The sequence below is a fragment of the Dipodomys merriami genome, unplaced genomic scaffold, assembly GCF_024711535.1.
Source record: "Dipodomys merriami isolate MVZ:Mamm:240054 unplaced genomic scaffold, mDipMer1.0.p SCAF_60, whole genome shotgun sequence".
Taxonomy (NCBI): Eukaryota; Metazoa; Chordata; class Mammalia; order Rodentia; family Heteromyidae; genus Dipodomys; species Dipodomys merriami.
In genome coordinates, this window is record NW_027206180.1 from 3096453 (window position 1) to 3110666 (window position 14214).

The following is a 14214-nucleotide window of genomic DNA, read 5'->3' on the forward strand; positions in this document are numbered from 1 at the left end:
CCCAGCTCAAGGAAGTCTGGGTTTAAATCCCACTGCTCATCTGCCCAGATGGGGTGCTCGGGGAACACTTTGCCCTCCCTGGTCTTCTTCCCTTCATCTAGTGAGGTCTGCTGTGCTCTCCCCTCCCCTTTCTGGGGACTTAAGCCAAACCCTGCACTTGGCGGTCAAGGAGGGGCTATTTGTACAAATGTTCTGACATGTAGCCCTGCAAGGCAGGTGCACAGCCTGTCTCTGGTGCCCGATGCCATCCACTGTCTGTGGGAAGAGGCTGAACAGCTTCCCCGGTGTCCTTAGAAAGAAGCTTCTGTGAGAGGCGGTGTGTGGCGGGGAGCCCACGCAAGGGACTGTGGGTAGCAGCCGCCAGATCCTGACGCTGGCCAGCAGAATTCCACAGGGACAATTAGCCACAGCCTCACACGAGGAGTTTTATAGCTGCTCACTTCTTAATCACTTGAAGTGGTAAACCCCCGAGTTTACAAGCTGTTTATTTGCCTGGAAAATGAATTACCCCTCCACAAATCAAAGTGTTGGGAGGCTTTTCCCCGGCTGCCTATTTATCAGAGGTGCCAACTCAGGCGGTGAGTGTTACAATAGGATGGGGGTTAAGCTTGAGTGGACCGGTGGCAGGGCTGTGACTCCAGCAGCCACACGCTCCTTTTCGGAAGACGGGCCTTCTGTCTTGCTCTCGGTAAAGACCTGGGTTGTCGGCACCAGGCTTGCCACCAGGACACATCTCACACAGGGGGCAGCAGGTGCTATGGGGAAATCGCAGTGCGGGCACTGGTGTGCAGCAGGCCCTGGCTTTGAGCCTCAGCATGAACTTGGGGGATGGATCTGGCTGAGGCTCCAGACGGGCAATAAAATGCACGTGTAGGGGGTTGGGCAGAGGCCGGGAGGGCATTTCTCTTACCTGCAGCTGCTAAAGCCCCACTTCTCTCCTCCATTACATGGAAGCCCACGAAGGCGCAGTGGTCTTTTCTTTGTTCTGGGCACCCTGGCCTGCTGCGGTCTGAAGGGTTCTCTTCTAAACTGAGGTGGCCACTGCTCTGGGAGGGAATCTGTGCTGGCCAAGAGCCCTGGCCTCTAGTTCTTGCTTCACCCTGGAGACGGTCCGGGATGAACGGGCTCTGGCGGAGGTGCCGGCCTTCCGGGGCTGTGTCAGCCCCCAGGGATTGCCAAGTGTCGCAGACATGCAGATCTGCCACAGAGGACGGAGCAAGGGCCCTGAAGGATGTCTGCTCGTGCCAATCGTGGCTCTCCCGGAGTATGTCTCAACGGACCAAAGGCTGCTCGGCCTTACATTCCTTCTGACCGTCTCCCCATTGAGGAACCTACACTGTGGATGTCGCTATGAGCAGATCTACACGTTGAACAAGGATGGCGGTGCGTTCATGTGCTGATCAGGGAACCGTTATGACCCATGGCTGTGCCCAATACAGAGAGGAAGGCAAATGGGCTTCTGATGCAGCCCGATGGTGCAATTCTAATGTGACGACAAAACATACTGGTGAAGCTGAGTGCAGTCATGGATGCCTGTAATCCCAACTACTTGGGAAGTGGAGATAGACTGCCATTTGAGGTCAGCTAAGGCAAAAAGTTAGTGAGGCCCTAAGTCAAAAACAAATGGAAGCAAAAAGTGCTGTGTTGGGGGCATGGCTCAAGTGGTGAATGAGCGTGAGGCTCTGAGTTCAAAACTCCATGACCCCCATCCCCAATGTTGGCATAAAGGAAGATTGCACTTCTAGAACAATGCTTTAAAAAGCTGCAATATGAGAATATGGGGAAAGGTGCCTCAGGCTCTCCTGCCTGCCTGGTCCAGAGGAGAACATGGTGAAGACAGATTCAAGGCTGGCTCTGATTTCGCCTTTTGGGCTCCCTCCCCACTCCAGACTTCCTAGGACCTCTACGTACCTCCCGGGGCCGGGCATACACCACTGATGAGCCATGCCCCGGGCCGCTCAGGGGTGGCCTGGGGTCTTCCGTGGCCCCTGGCTCCATGCTGCCTGTGGTTCAGGGAAGACGCACTAATGAATAATTCTCTGGCACTTACGGAGCACAAACCACCACAAAGCCAGCCTTCTATTTTAGGTCCATTGATAGAGATTGTGCTGGGCATGGAGTCCGAACCTTGGGTTCAGTCCAGCCTTGCCCACACTGGCCCCCTCTCCCCAGGCCTCCGCTCGGGCTCAGTCAGGCTCAGAATTTACTCCGCAGTCCCCACTCAGCGCAGATTTCTCCTTGCCCCACCAATACTCATTCAGCTTTCATCATGGGCCTCAGTTGCTTCTGATTAAAACCAAACCCTCAGGCCAGGCAGACAAAACAGCAAAGCCCCCACACAAAGCCACCAGATGACAGGCCCACAGTCCATGTGACGGTGACAGGAGACAGACTTCCAGGTATGGGGCATAAAGATCACTCAGCTCTGAGCTTCCACGAACCACAGTCACCTGCCAGTGCATACTGGAGGAGCCCCAGGGAAGGCAGGCTTCCTACCTGGAGAAGGAGCTTCATTTTGAGGACATAGCACCACTGGAGGGTCCACTCCAAACCCCCCCCCCACCCCTTTCCTCTATTGTTCTTGGCTGTACTGGGCTGGAACTGAGCTAGACAGGTGCTCTACTACTTAAGCTGTGCCCTCAGCACTTTTTGCTGTGCTTATTTTTGTTTTGTTGGTCGTGGGACTTGAACTCGGGGCCTGGGTGCTATTCCTCTGCTCTTCGGCTCAAGGCGAATGCTCTACCACTTGAACCACAGCGCCACTTCCCATTTTCTGGTGATTAATTGGAGATAAAGAGTCTCATGGACTTTTCTGCCCAGGCTAGCTTTGAACCGAGATCCTCAGCTCTCAGCCTCCTGAGTAGCTAGGATTACAAGCATGAGCTACCAGTGTCTGGTCCTGTGCTTTTTTTGTTTGTTTGTTTTTTGGATGGTCATGGGGCTTGAACTCTGGGTTTGGGCACTGTCCCTGTGCTCTTCAGCTCAAGGCAAGCACTCTACCCCTTGAGCCACAGCGCCACTTCCAGTTTTCTAGTGGTTTATTGGAGATAAGAGTCTCATGGATTTCCTGCCCGGGCTGGCTTTGAACCATGATCCTCAGATCTTAGCCTCCTGAGTAGCTAGGATGACAGGCGTGAGCCACTGGCATCCAGCTCCTGTGCTTATTTTGGTTTTTGGGCCGGGATGTAAATGGACTGGGATTCTTCTAGGCAAGTGTTCCACTGCAGCTGGGATGGCAGGCATATGCCAATGTATCCAGCTATTGGTTGAGATAGTGTCTTTCCAACTTTTTGCCAAGCTTAGGCTTTGAATGTCAATCCACCTGAGGAACTGCTAGAGTTTCAGGGGTGAGCCATGATGCCTGGGCACCAATTTTGTTCTTGAAGTGGTAAGGTGCCATACAACACTAAACAGGGAAGTTTCTGGCTGGTGCAGGACCTTGCTAGGAGGGAAAGGGGGTTCCCTTCTCTTTCCAGTCTCCCCCGTGGTCTTCCCCACAGTTGAAAGTCACCCATTCCACAAGGCTGACAAGTTGGTGGCTCCAGGAAACAGCTCCAGGGAGCAAGAGGTTAATGCTGCTGGGCCTCCCCATGCATTTCCTAGTCTCCTGCTTCCACAGAGCCCCAGACACCGAGAAACACCTGCCTTCTGGCAGGCAAAGGCAGCGCATGCACACGTGCCAATTGCTGGGGCCAGAGTCTGGTTCTTCAAGAGAAGTGGAGCGTCTGGATTCCTACGTAGGTCATGCAGAAGCAACTCAAATCCTCCTGGTCTCCTCCCCACCCCCAAAGGGGGTGAGGCTGGAACCCAGAGCCTCATGCAGGCTTGATAAGCACTGTACCACTGAGCCTTCAAATTCATCTAAAAAAACAGGCAGTGGGCAACCCCAGGGGACCAGGAAGTGTCCTGTCTGCATAGGTTATCAGTGCACAGGCTCTGCCTGGGTTGAGATGGGGTCTCCAGGCTCCAATTCAAATCTCAGAGTTGAGCCCATTTCAGTCTCTCATAGAAGAGTGTCAAAGAGCTCGTCTTAGGCAGCGTTTGGGGGTGGGGTGAGGGAGAGCTGTAGGATTTGGAGGGTAGACTGCCTGCCTGCCCTTGCAAAAACTAAAAACACGAAAACAACCCCCCCCCAACATTTATCAGTGCTGTTCCAGGCAAAAAAGCACCCGGGGGGGGGGCTGCAGCTCCCAGGGTTCGCCTTTCATTAGCAAATTCACTCTGAGGCTGCAGCTCAGGTTTCTGGCTGGGCAGCGTTCATATTTTCTCGCCACACTCGCGATGCTGGGAAACAGTAAAAAAAATCAATCAGAAGACAGCAAGTGCCGGGTGGCCCTGTGCTTGCCGGGCCGGCTCCTGCCTCGGTCTGCCCTTTTACCTTCATTGAAGTCTGCCAGGTCCCCTGGGCTGGGGGGTGGGGAGGTGGGGGGGGGTGGCTGGGATGTGACAGTCTGGGACTATGGGCCTGCGGTGACTCTGGCCAGACACTGCCTGTAAGATCTGGGACAGGAGAGCTTCCTGGAGGAGCCTGGGAGCAGAGAGGCTGAGAGAGAGGACAGAGCTAGGTAGGGGTGGGAGGGCACCAAAAAAAATCACTCGGAAAGCCCCAAGGGCTAGGGCACCTCTTAGAAAAACCGAGAAGGAAGGGATCTACTGATACGTTCTGACCTTACCAACTGCAGGACCCTGAGATCTGCCCCCAGTGGAGTTCGGGTGCCCAGAGATTTCCCCCCTGCGGGTTCCCCCCCCCCCATCTCCCTTTAGTGAGTCTAGGCTGATGTGCTTTAGAAAAATCTCAGGGCTTTCTCCCCCACCCCCACCCCCATCTCAAAGAAAAGCTTTTTCTCCTTTCTTCCTGCCACTTCCTGTCCACCCTAGGAGGTAGATCTGCAGCCCAGGCACCTGGGAAGGGGGACAGTTCCACAGTGCCCTGCTGTCCTCCCACCCCCACCCCTGCTCCCTCGGCTTCCTGGCCCTCACCACAGCGACCCCTGATCACTGACTGGCCGCACCTCCAAACATAGAAACATTTTTATTCTAGTTGCTTTTTGAAAGGATAGCATACAAAAATAGCTGGGGACTCGCAGAACTGTTTAGCCTACAGCTCTTTGTCCATGGACAAATCCTCTTGGATTTTAAGGACAATACTTGAGAACCTGCAGAAAAGAGAAAACGGGCTTTCAGTACCTTGCTTTTCCTCGGTCCTGTCCTACAGACACTCTCAGGATGGGCTTGCCTTTGGTGAAGGCCTGATGTGTGGGCTGCCACCCAGGGGAGAGACCCCAGGGCTATGTGTCCCTTGTGCTGCATGGATCTCAGGAATGAGGAGGGTCTCTCTAGGGGTGGGCTGGCATGGGGGAGGCGTGGGAGACCGGCCTTGGGGCTGATCCCCAAGGTGAGCAGGCCACTCTGCGCCCAGCCCTGCCCTTTCCGATGGCATTACCGTCTGTACATCAGTAAGCAAAGAGCTCCACAACAGTCTCTTAGCCAGGGTGCTACAAGGTTCACCAGCAGCTGGGCTGGCCGCCTCTTACCTGAGGCAGGGAGCGGGGCTGAAAGAGCAGGTTAAAGAGGGAGCAGGTTAGACAGTGCCCAGGATGCCCCTGGTGCAGAGGGGGTGGGGTGGGGGGGGAGTGGGTGAGGGGGCGGATACCAACCCAGAGACCTATGTGGCAGGGGGGCCACTACACTCAGGCTCTGTTTGCCATGGACGGCCCCCAGGGTGGGTCCCTGGCCCACTGTCCTTGCTTCTCAGGCCTTGGGTGGGGGGGAATGGGCAGCTTCTGAGCAGGCTGCCTGTCACTGTCCCTGAAGCCTCTGCTAGCACAGGTGTTCACTGATGGGGGTCAGGCCACAGTGACAAGACAAGGACGTCCAGCAGCTGCAGCAAGAGCAGGAGCTACTAGCTGCAAGCCGGTGGGTCAGCCCGAGCTGGGAATGCACCCCGAGCCACGCAGGCAAGATGGCTATCAGTCCAGAACACACTTCAGAAGCCCAGCGCTGGGGACGTGCAGCGGACAGGGTCCTGTCAGCTCTGCGTCCGCCACCCCGCGGGCCTCCGCCAATGAGACCGCTGCACACGCGTGTCTGCAAGACAGCGCATGCTTGGCTCGGGGCCCGAGCTGCCACTCTGGGTGGGGGGGGGAGGGGAGGAGAGTGCTGGGGACCTGCTTAGCACACAAGCCCGTCTTCTCTCTTGAAGGTGGGTAACACTGCACTCCTCTGATTACTTGACTGGAATTTGGGGGAGCCTGAATTTGGCCCAGTGAAGCCCAAACTGGGCTCAGCTTTTTTTTTTTTTTGTTGGTCGTGGGGCCTGAACTCTGGGCCTGGGCGCTATCCCTCAGCTCTGCAGCTCAAGGCTAGCGCTCTACCACTTGAGCCACAGCGCCACTTCTGGCTTTTCCTGCTTATGTGGTGCTGAGGAATCGAAGCCAGGGCCTCAGGCATGCAAGGCAAGCGCTCTACCACTGAGCTACCTTCCCAGCCCCTGGATCAGCTCTCTTTAGAATACTGTGCAAGCAAGACAAAGATCTCCCTCCGTCAGCTGCATGACTGGAGGCCTGAGCTGATACAAGCTGAGATGTGGAGCGCGTTCTTATAGTAATCTTAAGTCTCACAAAGTCGAAAGCCTGGATACGAAAACAACTTTTGAGAAAACAAGACTCTCGTTATTTCCACCTAGATTCTTAAAATCTCAGGCTCTGCTTCATTACAGACACACCTGACGACCCTGTGTCATGGAGTTGGATGAGTTTGATCCAACTTTGTGAAATGAATCCATTCAACCAAGTAGACCCCCCAGAAACACGACTAGCTGGCCCCGCCCACTATGACTCCACCCTCTTCCTTAGTTTCTTGGGGAACAATCATGGTGGGTCCGAGACCATGGATGGGGAGTGAGGGAGCAGCGGCTGGGGATTTAGACAAATGACTTTCCCTAGTTTTTGACTTCTCTTTGCTCCTGCTATCAGCGTGCATGCATGTACATGTGTATGCACCTGTGCGCATGCCCCTTCCTCCAGCTGGCCATTTCCCAGCATCAGAGGCCTCAACCGAGGCTTGGGGAAGGCTGGCACTTAAGGAGAGGTGTCTGTGAGAAGGGGGCGTAGTAGGTCCTGGAGGGGCTACGCTCTGAGGTGCCTTTTCTTTCTTACCTCCTTGCAAACACTAAAGCGAACGCCGTCCTGGCTATTCTGCATTTGGAGTTTTGACTTCGTTTTTAGTATGATTAATATTTCATCATAAAAGTATTGATTTCCTTTAACTAAGAGACTTAAAGTTTGCAGCATCCTTAAGCATGATTTTATTATGTCTTGGGCCAAATGTTTTCTCCTCCCCCTCCTGAAAAGAATGCTTTTTCCTTTTCTATAATGTGTGTCAAGAAGAAAAAAGGAATTGATTCGCAGAATTCTGCATTATAGGCAGCTTTTAAGGAACCCATGTAGCCTGTGTATTTGAATAGACATTTCTTAAATGGCGTTGTATGTTCACAATTAAGCTTTTCTCTTCTGCTAAAGACACGAGACGGTTCCAAGAGAAACGAACCCTGGGAATCGGAGACGGCTCTGGCCATGACTCCATCGCTTTGCCAACTCCTTCCTATGGCCTGGGGCTCACAGAGAACTTAAGTTTTCAGGTTGTCACTTTCTTCCTTCCTTTTGGAAGGCAGCAGAAAACACGGGTTCCTGCCAGCCCGGGGCTTGTGTGTGTGAGCAATGCGGCGGGGGGGGGGGGGGTCGGGGAGGCTGAGGCCAGTGCTCAGTGTAAGACCATCCGAGAGGCAGGCGGAGGGCAGTGGCTGGCAGGACCAGCGGCATTCTGCAGTGTTTAAATATTGAACATCCTTCCTCTCTCCTCCACATTCATTATTAAGTTGGACCCTCATCGCCGTGCGCACTGGCTTCACTTCTTCCTGTGAACTTGAGACGCGATGGCCTGGGCCGGGGCTGGTGACAGGGAGCAGGAGCCATTGGGGTTTCTTTTTTATATATACGTGCTGGAAATCCTTTACAGTCAGCCCCACACCCTCAGAGCCGGGACTTCCTGACAGCATCTCAGCCTTTCAATGACCCCTGGCACCCAAACGCAGGTATCGCTGCCGCTGCCCCAAGTATCGACAGACGGGGTGGTCTTCCCCTTCCACACGGGGCGCAGGGGCGTCATCTGGGGTGTCATGAGGACCCACGCTCTGCTGTTGGGGATCCAGTGACGGCTCAGTGTTGGCCAGGTAGAAACAATGCTCAGGATGCCACAGCAGGGGGAGATGTGCCAGGCTGAAAGCATGATGTCTTTTTTGTGTGTGTGCTGGGACTGGGCTTCAACCAGGGGCCTGGACACTGTGCGTTAGCTAGTTTAATCAAGGTTGCCGCCTTACCACTTGAGCCACAGTTCCACTAAGCTGTACCAGGTTCACAGAAAAACAAGCATGACAGCTACCGGATGCGCTCTACTTAGTTACTGGACAACTGGCAAGGGGTGGCAATGTGTGAAACGCACCAGAGGTCATGCCCCAGCCAGCCGGCAAGTCGTGAGGTCACAAGTCCTGTGGAGGGGTGGGTGGGGTCCACCACTGGGGCCCCCTGCAGGCCAGCACCATCCTGGGGATTGGCCAGTGGATTGGCCAGCAGGCTGAGCTGCTTACAAGCACCCATTTTTTCCTGGGCTTTATCTGTTCAAGTGAAATTGTCCCAAATGACCAGCTGAAGCCTTCCACTTTCCTTTAAATGATAGTGCTACATTTGAGATCGATGTTTTCCCCTGAAACATGGGCTAAATTTAGCCTTCCCCGCATCCTGCTCTCTGGTCTCAGGGCTGAGCCTTTGCTGTGCTGAGTTAGGTGTCTGCTGGCCAGCACCATTCCTGTTCCTAGCCCATGACTCCAACACCCAGCTTGTCCTTTGTTCTTATTAACACCCCCGCACCACCACCACCACCACACACCCTTGTTTCTCTCTGCCTGTCTGGAGGGGGTCTTCCCCAGCCCCAGCTTTCGAAGCTGATCCTGTGTCTCCTTAGCCACTAGCCTGGCTCCCATCAAAGCTCTGGGGACCCCCTCCCTGCAGCCCCCGGCCCCCAAAGTGGCGAGTGCTTGGTATTTCATGCCCTTCGCAATAGAGGGCTGCTTTCGACTGAACTAAATCAGAGAACTTCTCTCTCCTAGCCCTGCTTGGCAAGCAGCCCGGGAGTGAAATTTCGCTGATTGATTTAATGCCGGGTGCCCCGAGGGCCCGGTATTTCTGAGATCTCGATCCCTCTCTGTGGTTGCAAGAGAACATGCTCTAAAGCAGACAGCTTGAGCTATGCTTTCTATTTTGCTGTTAACCTGTGGACTCTTTTCTTCTTGGCAGGACTGAGAAATAAAATTCAAGCGTGACTCGATGGGAAGATCGCTGGGCCCGCACTGGTGGGTGTGCACGTGTCTTGAGCGTGCGCGTAGCTTTACCTTGGCGTGCAGAGCAGGCTGCACTGCTGCTCAGGGCCCAGGTGGGCTGGCGGGGCCTTCCTGCTTTGCTTTCCCGAAGGCTTGACAGTGCAGTGTAATCAACAAGAGCCGTAAGGGTACTGGCGGTTCACACCTGTCATCCTAGCTACTCAGGAGGCTGAGATCCTAGGATCGTGGTTCAAAGCCAGCCCTGGCAGGAAAGTCTGTGAGGCTTTTATATCTCTGGTTAGCCACCAGAAAACAGGAAGTGGCACTGTGGCTCAAACCAGTAGAGCACTAGCCTTGAGCAAAAGAGCTCAGGGACACCACCCAGGCCCTAAGTTCAAGTCCCATGACCAACAACAACAACAAAAGCAAAGACTTAAATACGGGTGGGCATTCCTATTCATCTCCAGGGATGGTTTCTCAAGGAATGAGTGCAAACAGGGGATTGGTATAGGGGCAATTCACAGTGTGGCAGACACAGATTACACAGCTGACAGGAGCCGACTAAGCAAAATCTGGCGAATACACACTATGAAAGCTTGAACTGTGTCCCTTCTCCAATTCTGACACTGAAGTTCCACTCCCAGGGCTTCAGAATGCAACCTGATTTGCAAACAGGGTCACTGTGCAGATGAAAGGAGTGAAGATGAGGTCACTGGGGTGGGCTGGGCCAGGATGTCTAGGTCTCATAAAAAGTGGTGACCTGGACATAGAGACACGCACACGGCGAGAGGACCGCAGGAAGGAGGCAGGGCTGGCCAAGGAGCAGGCATTCACTGCTTGCCACCAGCAGGAGCTCAGTGACTTTGTCACGCTGTGCCTCGTGGCCTCTGTCAAAGCCATCGAGCCACACCTGGAGCTCAGGCTCTGGCCTTTGCCACTGCAAACCAGTTGGTGTGCCACCAGTGGCCGCTGCTCAGCCACTGAAACTGAAGTTTACAAACAGTTACTTTATCGCTTCTGACAGAACAACAGTGCTGTTAAAAATATGACCCTGCTGGGCGCCGGTGGCTCATGCCTCTAGTCCTGGCTATTCAGGAGGCTGACATCTGAGGATCGCCATTCAAAGCCAGCCTGGGCAGAAAAGTCCAAGAGACTTTTATCTCCAATTAACCATCAGAAAACCAGAAGTAGCACTATGGATCAAGTGGTAGAGAGCTCGCTTTGAGCTGAAGAGCTGAGGGACAATGCCCAGGCCCAGAGTTCAAGCCCCATGACTGCCGGAGGGGGTGTGGGGTGTGGGGGGGAATTAAGACCCTGCTGGGTGCTAGTGGCCTATGTCTGTAATTCTAGTTACTTAGAAGGCTGAAATCTGAGAATAGAGATTTGATGCTAACTAGGACAGAAAAGCCCAAGACTCCTATCTCCAATTAACCTGCAAGTATGGTAGGCTGGAGGTGTGGCTCAGGTGGCAGAATGCCAGCCATGAGTGAAAAGCTAAGTGAGCCAGGCACCGGTGGATCACACCTGTAATCCCAGCTACTCAGGAGGTTGAGATTTGAAGATCATGGTTCAAAGCTAGACCAGGCAGGAACCTTTGTGAGACTCTTATCTCCAATGAACCATCAGAAAACCAGAAGTGGCACTGTGGCTCAAGTGGTAGAACGCTCACCTTGAGCTGAAGAGCTGAGGGACGGCGCCCAGGCCCAGAGTTCAAGCCCCACAGATCCTATGTCTTTCTTCCCGGGCTACACAAGTGCACAGAGCAGCATCCAAGGCACCTGCACTGTGACACTGTGTGGGCAGTAAAAGCCCTTGCTACTGAATAGCAAGGCCAAAGAAACACAAGTTATCCATACCATGGAATGCTATGCAGCCATGAAAAGGAACACCTGTCATTTGTGAGCACCAATACAGATTTCTAATTCATTTCTAATTAGTGGTATCTGATGGGGATACAGAATTAGGATTTTGCCTTAAGTCTTTTTAAAGGCAGTTCCTTACTATAAACTGCGTGCTGAATTAAAATCTTTAGGAGTTAGCTGGGGTGCTGGTGGTTCACTGTAACCCTAGCTACTGAGGAGGTGAGATCTGAGAATCATGGTTCGAAGCTAGCCCAGGCAGAAAAGTCCCTGTGAGACTCATTTCCAATTAACCACTCAAAAACCACTCAAAAAACTTTGAGCTGTGGCTCAAAGTGGTGGAGTGCTAGTCCTGAGCAAAAATGTGCTGGTCCTCAGTTCAAGCCCCATAACTGACAAAAAAAGAAAAGAAAAGAAAAGGAAGTCTTTAGGAATTACAGCCCTGGGGCAGAGACATTTATATCATGTTACATCCTTAGCAGCTAAAAGCAAATAGGTTAGTTTTTTTTGTACATAAACGTGCGTGTTCAGAGCAAATACAACCAGCTCTCACAAGCAGCCTACAAACCGTCCAGGGCAGGTTCACAACCAAGTGAGTTTGAAAAAGGCTGCCTGTTCTGGTTTTTAGAACTGTTTCGCTTTTCTAACTATATAGACATGAGGCTGAGGTCCTGTGGCTCTGGACCCAGAGAAGAGTCTGGAAGGAGGCCATGGGAGGAAGGTGTCTAGAGGATGGTGGGAATTAGGGGCGACAACCAGAGGAGACATCAACCCCATTCACAATGTCTTAACTAACTTTTTTTAGTTTATTTATTTTTCTGTAGGTCATGGGGCTTGAACTCTGGGCCTGGGCGCCATCCTTCAGCTCTTCAGCTCATGGCAAGCGCTCTACCACTGGAGCCACAGCACCACTTCTGGTTTTCTGGTGCTTTATTGGAGATAAGAGTCTCAGGGACTTTTCTGCCTGGGCTGGCTTTCAGCCGTGATCCTCAGATCTCAGCCTCCTGGGTAGCTAGGATGACAGGCGTGAGCCACCAGTGCCTGGCTAGTTTAATTTTTTGTTACTATTTCTATTTATTTACTTTTTTTTTGGCAATACTGGGTCTGAACTTGGGGCCTCACGCTTTCGTGGCAGGTACTCTACCACCTGAGCCATGGTCCCTGCTCTTCATCTTTTCAAAATGAAGACTTGAGTCTCTTCTTTCTTGCTTTGACTGGGCAGAAAAAGCAGTGGAGACAGGGACAAAGAGTGACCGGTAGTGTTAGTGGGGCTCTCCCTCTGGTGGTGGCCACCAGGGGGGTCTGTCCCCACATGAGCACGCAGCGGGCAGGGTCCGCTGGGTCACCCCTTCCTGTTCTATCAGCGCGGTGACATTCCTGTCCCTGGGCTCAGCAGCCCAGCCTGACAGGCTGGCGCTGGCAGCTCAGCAGTGCTGGCCCTGCCCCCATCGCCATGAAATACGGCCCCTTCCCCGCCTCTGCCTGCACGCCGGGGCTTTGATTCATCATTTCTCCTACTCGCTCTGTCCTTTATTTTTCTGCCCTCCCTGGCCTTTGATTGCTTCTCGTGAGTTTATCATATTGAACTTTTATCCCTTTCCAGGAAACCCTATTATTTTTTTCTTCCCTTTCACAATTAATAAATAATCGCGAGAGCACTTCTTTGGATAGCGAGCATCCTGCTGCTGCTACAGCTCCTCCTCTGTGCCCACACCCCCGCCTGGGCTCCGAGGTGGAGGGGGGGGGGCATCGCTGCAGTGGGGACCAGGGGAGGCCCAGGTGGCTTCATTATTTGAGCCTGATGATAGGATCACAAATTCAGGGTCCCTCTCCAGGTAGGGGAGGTTCAGCGACTTGGGGCTCTAACCAGTGGGCGTGGACAGTCAGGGAGAGCCCCAGCCTGAGGCGGGCCTGGAGGCTGTTAGAGTCTAGGTACTACAACAAGGGTCTGGAAGGTTTGATCCTCCCCTTGAGGTATTCAGAGGAGGGGCCCTGAGAGGGCTGGGTCATGAGGTACTTAAGTCAGGGATGGATGGGGTTCATAGCTGAATGGACTGTTAGGGACAGGAGGTGGGGCCTGGCCTAGCTGGAGGAAGCAGCTTAGTGAGGGGGGAAATCTGTTTCTTGAACCTCATGAGGTGGACAGCTTTGCTGTACTATACCCTCTGTGTGAGGATTTTTACCCCCCCCCCTCCCCCCGAGCCCAGGCCTCAAAGCAACGGAGCCAGCCATGACTAAACTCTCACACCGTGAGCCATACTGACCTCTCCCCCTCCTTCAAGTTGGTTTCCTCAGACATTCGGTCAGAGCGGTGCAAGGCTGGGGCAACACTGGGACCCTCCGTGGTGGGATCGAACTCTAGCCTGAGGCAAACTGGCCGTGTGACCCAAGCTGTGGTTTCAACTTGATTGGATGGAGAGCTGCGGGAGCAATTAGATTCCTGAAGCATGTTTCTGGTGTGTCTTGGTGTTTTCCACAGACCCGGGGAAGACCAGCCCTGGAGGCGGGCAGAATGGTCCCCAGGCTGGGGCTGGGGTAGAAAAGGGGAAGAAGGAGCAGCCCAGCCCGGCCAAGGACTCTGCTTCCAGGCCCTGATGTGGGATGCCCTGCTCGGCCAAGCCCTCTTGCGCGGTGGGTAGCGGGCTTGAAAACAGGGAGCCAAACATGCTTTCCTCCCTTAGGCTGCTGCTGAATGCTCACATAGTGTTCCATGGCTTAACACGGGGGAACTAATACTGACAAGCAGGTACCGTTTACCCGTGCTCTTCCCAAATCCACACATAAGCTGCCCTGCCGGCTGGAGGCTTTACAGCAGGGCCTCTAAACTGAGCCCCTTTCCCAGAAGCCTCGATTCTGAGGTCAGACCACAATCAGCAGAGATTTCTGGAAAGGTATGAAATGCAAACCTATCTTATGATTTACAGGAAAGAAAAGGGAACAGGAAGCTCTTTTTTTTTTTTCTTTCAACCAGCAAGAGGTTTT

At 53.5% G+C, this 14214-nt stretch overlaps 1 protein-coding gene across 6 annotated transcripts in view; it reads right to left on the minus strand.

The window, feature by feature from the left end:
• Clec16a (C-type lectin domain containing 16A) overlaps positions 1 to 14214 on the minus strand; it is a 144042-nt gene that overhangs the window by 11703 nt on the left and 118125 nt on the right. Inside the window, exons 22-23 of one of the 6 annotated variants that reach the window (XM_070003487.1) lie at positions 5444 to 5552; positions 5047 to 5156 (exon numbers count right to left, since the gene is read on the minus strand). The exons of the other annotated variants lie outside the window; for them this stretch is intronic. Coding sequence (XP_069859588.1) covers positions 5099 to 5156; positions 5444 to 5552 — 167 coding nt within the window. The 3' untranslated portion in view covers positions 5047 to 5098. Of the gene's footprint in view, positions 1 to 5046; positions 5157 to 5443; positions 5553 to 14214 lie in introns of those variants that run through there. 6 annotated transcript variants of the gene reach the window in all.